This window comes from Benincasa hispida, chromosome 2 (assembly GCF_009727055.1).
Source record: "Benincasa hispida cultivar B227 chromosome 2, ASM972705v1, whole genome shotgun sequence".
In the NCBI taxonomy this organism is placed as follows: Eukaryota; Viridiplantae; Streptophyta; class Magnoliopsida; order Cucurbitales; family Cucurbitaceae; genus Benincasa; species Benincasa hispida.
The window spans coordinates 16,940,648-16,950,042 of record NC_052350.1 but is presented as its reverse complement, the minus strand read 5'-3'; the positions used below and the strand labels follow the sequence as shown (position 1 = coordinate 16,950,042).

The 9,395-nt window shown below is 34.6% G+C and overlaps 1 protein-coding gene across 1 annotated transcript; it reads left to right on the top strand.

Moving 5' to 3' along the window:
* The first annotated feature begins 1,789 nt into the window (after positions 1-1,789).
* LOC120072259 lies at positions 1,790-2,782 on the top strand. The gene is made up of 4 exons (XM_039024686.1): positions 1,790-2,090; positions 2,157-2,285; positions 2,361-2,513; positions 2,600-2,782. The coding sequence occupies exons 1-4, from the start codon at positions 1,844-1,846 to the stop codon at positions 2,638-2,640; spliced, it is 570 nt and encodes a 189-aa protein (XP_038880614.1). The 5' UTR covers positions 1,790-1,843; the 3' UTR covers positions 2,641-2,782.
* Positions 2,783-9,395: the final 6,613 nt, after the last annotated feature.

The window sequence follows — 9,395 nt, the reverse complement described above, 5'->3', positions numbered from 1 at the left end:
GAATCGACTAAAACAGGAGAACGAGACCGAACTGGACCGAACCAACTAGTTTGGTCCATTTTTTTAAAAAAAATAAGCAACTATCGGTTTACTAAGTAGCCGAATCGACTGGTTCGGTTCGGTCACTATCCTGAAAAACCAGAGAACCAGACCGAACCGAACCAACCCTATATATTAATATTTATTAAATATTATATTAAGTAGAAGTATTATGAAATATTAAGAAATTCTGATCAGTCCATAAGCCCAACCCATAGAATAAGTCCATAAGTCCATAAGCTCAATCTTTTTGTCTAGTTAAAAAAATATATCGGTTATAGACCGAACCGAACTGACTAAATCGATTCAGGTTGGTTCGGTTCAGGAACCAAAATCGATGCAAATTGATTTCCACGGTTTTGTTTACTTGAGAATCGTGGACTTTGGTTTGGTTCAAGGTTCGGCCCAAAATTAGACCGAAACAAACCGTGCATACCCCTATTAATAGGTCAATGGATTCTTCATGCCATCATCGGGTATGACAACTTGAGTTTCTATTAAACCCATATACTGATTGGGCTAATGGACAATCCTCCCACTATGTCGAGGCACTTTCAACTCTTGAAATGGATGTGACTAACCAGAATTACCAACTTCATCAACAACTCTTGTTGAAGGACCGACCTAACCAATAACTCTCTAAAGTTTCTTTGGAAATTTCACTCAATACTAGTTTACTGCGAGGTTGATGATTTGTCATGTGGTATTCCTATAAGAATGTAGCATTTGTCGATACGAATACTTTATTATCTTGATGTTATGTACATGCAGTTATTTTATCCTTGTACTACATATTCTATTATTTTGAACTTCAATTCCATTTATGCAACTAGTCCTTGATGTTATTGGTTTCATTAAGTGATTTATATGTATAAATAGTTGTAGTATGGGTCAAAACTCAGCTATTATATCCTTGGAAGAATTTGATGAGACATTTACTTCTTTCAATTGTCTTGTTTTGTTTGGGTTGAACAAAAGATGATTTCCACCATCGAAAGGCTGCCAAATAAAAATTAGAAGTTACAATTTATCGAGATCCTACGCTGAAAAATCAATGGACCTCATACTTTTAATAAAATAGATGGGTTAGTCTTCTCATTACCAATTGATTTTAGAACAAATATCATTTATACCTCTGAACTCTGAGTTGTATCAATTTAGATCTTAAACTAATAGTTGGATCAATCTAAACCCAAATTGTATCAATTTAAACCCTAAACTTTTATAACTATATCAATAGACCTTGAATTTTTATGACTATATCGATTTAAACTCTAAACTTTTATAAGTGTGTCCAAATAAAATATAATTGATGGTTTAAATTGATGCATTGTGAAATTTTAAAGTTTAAATTGATACAATTATTAATTTGGGATTTAAATTGATACAATTATTAGTTTATTGTCTAGGAATATAAATTAATATTTGCTCTTGATTCAAAGATGGAATACCATGCTCTTGAAATTTATCCCGAAAATATATTCCAAATGATTAAAAAAAAATCGCCCAACTGCCTCCAAGATCGCTGACACCCAGCCAAGGGTTAAAAAATGTGGTCTCAAAGAAATACTTTAGCTTTTGGAGCTAAGAAGTGGGCTTTGTAAGGGAACAGCAGCTCAAAAGAATCTAAAATGGATCCATCAGGCCCAAACTTTCTTGATCATTTTGAGAGTGCCGCGAGCTCATTCTAGTCCTTTGTGCTACGTGTCAAACAGCAAATCTTCCAAAGCAAAACGTGGCACACACTTCCTCAGCCGACACATGCATCATCGACCCCCCAACCCAACCGCCAAAGCACAATCGAATGAGCACCATTTCGACTCTGTTTACAGAAGACAAAAAAACAGAGAGACGAAGGAAGTTAAAGGGCATGGCGAAGAAAATGGTGCATGTTAATGGTGGCGGCGGGATTGGCAAGAGAAGACTCATCAAGCGCAGCAAGAAGAAAAGCCTTCACAAAGTCATCGATTATATGTTATCAGATTGCTACTTATTTGCACCTCTCCTCAGTTCTCCTTCACCCATTAATTCTCATGCCGTACCCACAAGAGGTTTCTTCCACTTCTTTTCTTTTTACATCATTTCTCATTTTACCTCTAAACTGGTTTCTTAATTAGGGATCGAAATTAGAGAACGCACAAAAGATAACCGGAGTTTAGCGAAGACGATTCAGGATTATTTGAAATCTGATTGCTACATGTATGCTTCTCTGCTTGCACCACAATCCCTCAGACTCAAACTCAGAGGTATATTAATTTCTATTTGGATGCAATTAAATTAACTAATAGACTGTGAATTTGTTCTTTAATTTTGTAAAATAGAGAAGGGAGAAACAGGGCATGTTGGGTACGTAAAGAAGGTAAGGAAGGAAGTAATGGTTATGACTGATTTTGTGGAAGCAACAGTTAATGGGACACCGACGGAATCATCTAAGCGTTCCATCTATGCTACTTCTCCATCTATATCAATTTCAGGTCTAATTTTCTAACCATTAGTTCAAGCCTCTATTTTCAACTACTGTTTTATATTTATTTATATATTTTTGGCTGGCTTTTTATAGGTGAGCGTGACCCAAAGACGAGGAGGATTGTTGTCGATTGAGCATATAGAACTTTTTTTTTTTTCTCTCTCTTTACAATTAGTTGTGGAAGTTGTATAGTATATATTGCTTTGCAAGCAAAACCACCAACCTAGGATTCGGGAGCATGTGGAATGCTATTATGTAACTTGTCAAGTATGTATTAAAAAGATTAGGATGTATCATAATTAAATATATAACTTGAAGTTGAAGCTTTTATGGGTTTAATTCATTTTTAAGTTTCAAATATTATTCACCAACGTTTCACCTTCTTTCCGAAGACTCTCCTATGCAGATTGATTGCCTCTGTAGTCTTATGTTCATTGGTTACAACTTATTTGTTCTGTTCTACAAAGCTTTCAAAGTCTATCGAACCATTGTGTTTGTATTGCCTGCAAAAGTTGTTCAGGACCTTGATCTTTTGTTTTGTTTCTCTTCCATCTTTAGAGAGGAAAGTTGGGCAGTGTTGCTGGGGCAAAGGTTCTTTGACCAGATGTTTGCTTGGGTCGCCTTGACACCCTAGACTGTTGCTGGTGTCATCAGGTCGCCTAGGTGGATGATTATAGTCTATAAGGTAGGAGTATTTGGGCAGTTCGTGCATTTAGTTCCTTTGTCTTGGTGCTGATGGGATATATGTTTTGTGTTCGAGACAGTATTTGGTCCTTGGTATGTTTTTCTGTTGGTGTGGGCGACATTTTGATTTGGTTTGACCCTTGCTTGGTAATACTAAGATTTTTTTGGATATGGATAGCGTGGGAGATGATGTCCTAAACTCTCGTTAGGTCCCATAGGTTGTAAACACAAGTTTAACACAAGTTTGAACAAACGCTTGTGATATAATAATATATGATATTTTCTTCACGTTTGTCTACGGAACATTGGATGTTTTAATTACTTTATCACAAACCAATAAACTAAAATCTCTGGTTGTCGTTTGTAACTTAAGCATGTATGTGGAAACATACAAGTATAAATAAACTAAAATCTCTTGTTGTCGTTTGTAACTTAAGCATGTATGTGGAAACATACAAGTGGATCATGTCTTAAGTGATAAACAAAATGGTCTGTAGTATATGGATATAGGAGGGAAATCTTATCCTGGTAACGTTATGGATGCGATCCGCTTTGTAGAATAATTATAAGTATTGTGACTTATTATAGATGGTCTGATCCTAATCATTCATGTAGATACATGCGAGCGGGGACGTCCTATACAAAGAGTTTGTATAAAATCGGACTACGAACTGTAATAGTCTTGTTGTATAACGTCGTTCATGATAGATTTCACTTCACTAGGATGACCGTAGGTAATATGACATTAATCTTGAGTGAGTTGAGAACTACTGCCTTTGAGGGCGGTCCTTTGATTTGCATGGGTGTAAGTGGCCAGATCGTCAACTCAAACCTACCATTTTGGGGATTCGTCTGATTTGGGAGTTGGGAACTCAACTACACAAGATGAAATTCACTCCTTTCTCGAAGCAGAGGTAAGTAGATAGTACTCCCTTAAGGACTGATTTCGGGGCTTGAACGATGTGTCACACATCTTCTCATGGTCCGAAAGGTGTCCACACATAGTAGGACTATATTGTATTGTTCATTTGAGAGATCAGTGGTACTTAAGGAGTTAGATGTAACTATAGGGACAAAATAGTAAATTGGTCCAACTGTACTTACGAGCATATGTGAAGGGTTATCGTACTGTTGATTGGTTATATCCGATAGATACAGAAATATATCTGTGGTGAGAAGAGTGCATCTGTCGATCTTTAATGGAATGTCTGGCTAAAGAGTTTAGTCAGCTATTCACGTACCGTTGGAGCTTCAAGCCATAGGTCAACCCCTTGGTTGCTCAATGGATTCAAGTTGAGAATCAATTTTTGGATTAATTTGAAGTGTTTAAATTGACAAGAAGGAGTTAGATTATATATGATATGATTGAACTAGACAATTATATATGATATAGTTGACTAATATATGAGATACATTAATTGGAGAAAAATGATATAAATATGATTTATACCTAGTGGAGGAGAAAAGGACTATGGTTCATATGTTGCATATGATGTGATATTAAACCATATGTTATAAATAATTATATTTATTTTTTTTTTAATTTAAAAATTATGGGATAATTGTAACGACTTTTTCTGCGTAACTGAATGAGTTAGTGAGAGGTTGCATTCAGTTTTCGTAAATGAAGGATAAAATGAAAATGGTTTTCATTGTGCAAAAGATCTGACATTCGCTCACCGATTGTGTATACTTTCTATAGCATAGCAAACCGAGAGCATACACAACAGCTCAACGTTTAGTAAACGATCGTGTACATGCGCGCCTTTTCCTAAACGATAGCATAGAATTACCTAAACAATCGTCTAGCGTTTTCTAAGTGATCGCGTGCCCTAGCATTTTACTAAACAATCATCTATACGATCAAGTCCCTTTTACTACACGATCGCGTACCTTTACCTAAACGATTAAGCATCCGTCTATATGATAGACTCCCGATATCTCTCACTTGCGTCGTCGTGGTAAACGATCGTTCCTCCTTCTTCCCTCTACCAAATCCAACAGAGCCCACACCTCCTGGATCCTCACTCCAAGAATACCGAGGGTCCCGAGTGGTGGTGTCTTCCTTGCTGCCGAGTTCGTGAGGAGTCTGTTCGTGGGTAGACGACAGCGATTTGGTAGACGATAGCCTTAACGATCTCAGTGAGAGCGAGATTGGCTTCCATTGATGAGAGCGAGATTTGAGGCAAAGAAGAGTTCTTTAACTGGTATGTTTCTTGTTCTCTTTGTTGTTTAAGTTTCAAAGTATGTCGTAATTTATTGTTAATGCATAACTAATCTGTTTGATTGTGAATGTGGTAATTCTGTCACAATGAATGTGGAATAATCTTGCTTCCACTCAGAGGTACTCTTTGATAAGAGTTCCTTCAAATAGTTACCTTCATACAAAGGTTGGTGATTCCCTTCGCGCTGATGAAACTTGGGACAGGCCCTAGGAATGGGGATCCACCTCAAACAAGGTGGAGAATCCCATAATACACTGGAGAATAGGGAAGAGAGTGGGGATCTTTTTCCCATTTACCATTCAAGGTCAGCCAGATCCCCCACTTTTCTATATAAATTATAGATTATAAATAGTAATAATAATAATAATTGTTATTATTATGATGACGACGACGACGACGACTTTATTACTTTAATTTCTTAAATGTAGTAATATTTAAGATAAAACAACTATAATGTTCTAATAGTTGAATTTTAGAATTTTAATACGTAGAAATTATGAAAATTTGTCATTTTAATTATATCTTTTCAAATTGCAAATGTATTCTTATTTTTATGAGGAGAATAGATAATATTTAATTTAAACGAAAATTTTATTGGAAATGTTTCATTTAAAGAATTAAATACTAAGTCATTGTCAAGAAATATATATATTTGATTGAAATCAAATTAAAAATTGTTAAGAAAAATGAAGATAGGAAATCCTTTTCTGAAGCTGATCCCCACGAGAAGATTCATGTGGATGGGGAATAGAATAGGAGGAGAGGATGGGGAAGGGGAAGTGCCCCTTCTCGTGGACATAAGTAGACTTGATACTAACATAGTTGAATGGGAGGATCGTGTGACCTAACTTCATTGTAGTTCTTTTATGTTTTCAAACGCCAATGCTTATTGAGTCTTGTCCTAGGCATCCTATGATGTCTTGAGTTAGCCTCTTTTAAAGGAATGGTGAAGGTTCGCAGTGGAATGGGATTGTTTCAAATTTTATTTTTCATATAATCTTAAATTTATCGAATAAAAACATTTATGCATTATAATTTTATAGCATGCTGGAAAGAAAGGAATTAGGGAAAAGATAACACTTACCCTTGAAGTGAGAAGAACTCTTTACGAACTCTCTTGAAATGGTCACGAACACTTCGTACCAAGAATGGATAATATAAAATGGCGACCACCACTTGAGAACTCTCTGTGTTCTCTTTAGGGGTGAGAATTCAAGAGTTGTGGACTCTGAATTTTGGGAAATAGAAAATTTCTGAAAGGAATGAGAAGAAAAACTTTTTCTTCTGTGAGCTTGGGAGTGAAATTCAGAGAATTCACAGAGAGACTTTCTTTATTGTGAAGAAGGCGAAGGAGTAAACAATTCAATTGCTCTCTTTTACGTTTCACGGTGGTTGGAGAGAAAAAAATAGGGAGAGTTATCTTCATAACTCCATCAATTTAATTACTAACTTACTATATAACTATATGTTCTATCAAATATAATAAAAATCTCTTTCAACAATGCATGATATTTAATAAAAATCACATTTATACTAATTTTAATTATATGAACCTCATCCACATAATTAATATTTGAATCATATTCAAATATTTAATTCTCTCAAAATAAAATTTATATTATGATGTATCAAATACATTATATTAATTATATCTCATATAATTAATTTAATTAATTAATTAATTAATTATATCACATATAATTAATTAATTCTCAATAATCCTTGTTGAGATATAGATGGAACCTTATAGACCTTTAAATTAAAGCTTCAAATGGTACTTGAATAATTAATTAAACTCTTTAATTAAATTATCCAATGTCCATTAACTGCCGGTCACTCCATTAAAGACTAATAGCTGCACTCTTTGCACTACAAATATATTTCTGTATCCATTGGATATAACCAGGCAACAGCGCGACGACCCTTCACAAATTGTTCGTAAATATAGTTGGGCCAAAATTACCGTTTTGCCCCATAGTTACATCTAACTCAAGTACCACCGATCCCTCAAATAAACAATAAGTTATAGTCTAACTATGACCAAATCCCTCTCGAGCCAAGAGAGGGTGTGACCACATTGTTTAAGCTTCGAAATTAGTCCTTAAGGGAGCAATTTATTTGCTTACTCCGACATTAGGGAAGGAGTGAATTTCGTCTTGTGTAGCTGTGTTTCCGACTCGCCAATTAGACGAATCCCCAAAAGGGTAGGCATATTGAATCGGTGATCTAACCACCCTCACTCATTCAAATCAAAGGACCGCCTTTATAGGCAGGAGTTCACAACTCACTCAAGATTCAAGTCATGTCACCTATAGTCATCTTGGTGTAATGTAAATCTCTATTATTAATAGCATTATATAATGAGATTAGTCATTTCATGGTTCGGTCTTATACACTCTTTGTACAGGATATCCTCGCTCACATATCTCCACATTATTTATCAGAATCAGATCATTTGTAGCACTTTACAATACGTGTAACATCTACAAAATGAGTCGTATTTGTAGTGTCACCAGGATAAGGTACCCAGTCTTATCTATATATTACAGACTGTTTAGATTATCATTTAAACCTGATCTACCGGCATGTCTCTACATACATGTTTAAATTACATAAAATAACCTATGATCTTTGTTTATTGGATTGAGTGTATGCTCATGAAATAATTATTATTTTATTAATAACAATTTGTTTATACAGAATTAACAAACTGCGAGAATACAAGAGAGATTTAGGACACTAATCCATACATCCTTTATATTGGAGGTGTATTCTTGGATATTCATTCATTACATGACTTATTGTTTGGAATCGATTATAGATGTGTGATCGTGTTTGTGGGTGGTGTTCTATATAGTATGCCTAACGATTGCTTTATGTGCATTGGTGGAGTTGAGTCGAGGATCATTTGTCTTTACTGCACTTTTAACAAGACTATTTGGGGGGACGAGCATGCATTTGAATCTCACATCGGGATATAGAAATTTATAGGATTTTTCACTTTAATACATGGGATTGGTTGAGGCGTAAGAGTTATAGGGTTGCTTGGTATGTTGTTGTTTATCATATTTTGTGTGAGTATGGTATGAACCCATGGAGCTATCTTTCGTTTTCCCTCAGTGGTTAGTCAGGTTGTTCGAACTCAGGAATTACTTTCTTGTTGTAACTTGCTTGGGGCTTATATTGAGGGGACTCGAGAGGACTCTTCTCATTGAGACCTTTTTTTCTTGAGTTGTGTAAGCTTTATCTTTTATATTTGATATGTTTTTGTCTCTGTCTGTACTATTTCTCTTTTGATGGTGTTTTTTAAGTGCTTGACTTTCATGGTTTAAAATCCTTTTATTTTTTTTTAGTAATCCAATATCTTTGAAAAAAAAATTATTTTTTTTAGATCTATTTTAATTTGCGAGTGTATATATATACACACCCATAAAATTGGTTCAATTAGTATAATTAGAAGCAAATGTTATGGACTCCAATATAGGCGTTAAACAATAAATTCGTGAAAAATGAATCACGATTTTTTTTTTAAAAAAATGAAGGCATTGAAGAGCTGTGTACATAATTGTTGACACATTTCATTTTCAAGAAAATTTTGAAAGAGTAGGTGGATAGAGGAAAGTAGTAATTGAACTTTTGATGAAAAATGAAAGCCCAACATATTTAATAATTTAATATTGTCGATTTATTCCTTTTATTTTATTTATATATAAATTCTCCATATAGCTTCCACATTTCCGTCATCCAACATCCGTCATCAATGCGCACACGTGTGCCATTAAATTTTGGACCCCTTCAATATCTCTCTCTCTAGAATCAGAGCTAGTAGTCCCCGCTAGAAAGATATATTGTAGTCATATTATATACAGTCAAATCTTTTTTTTTTTCTTTTTTGGAAATGCAATTTTCTCTGCCATATTTTAGAATTATTTTTAGTTTATAGATTTATGTTTTTTTTAAAAAAAAATTATTCACCTTAT

Excerpts from the sequence above, each read along its gene's own strand:
- LOC120072259 (XM_039024686.1), top strand. The coding sequence starts at position 1,844 with ATGAGCACCATTTCGACTCTGTTTACAGAAGACAAAAAAACAGAGAGA. Across the intron at positions 2,286-2,360 it reads CCTCAGACTCAAACTCAGAG|AGAAGGGAGAAACAGGGCAT; the intron begins GTATATTAATTT and ends TTTGTAAAATAG. Across the intron at positions 2,514-2,599 it reads TCCATCTATATCAATTTCAG|GTGAGCGTGACCCAAAGACG; the intron begins GTCTAATTTTCT and ends GGCTTTTTATAG.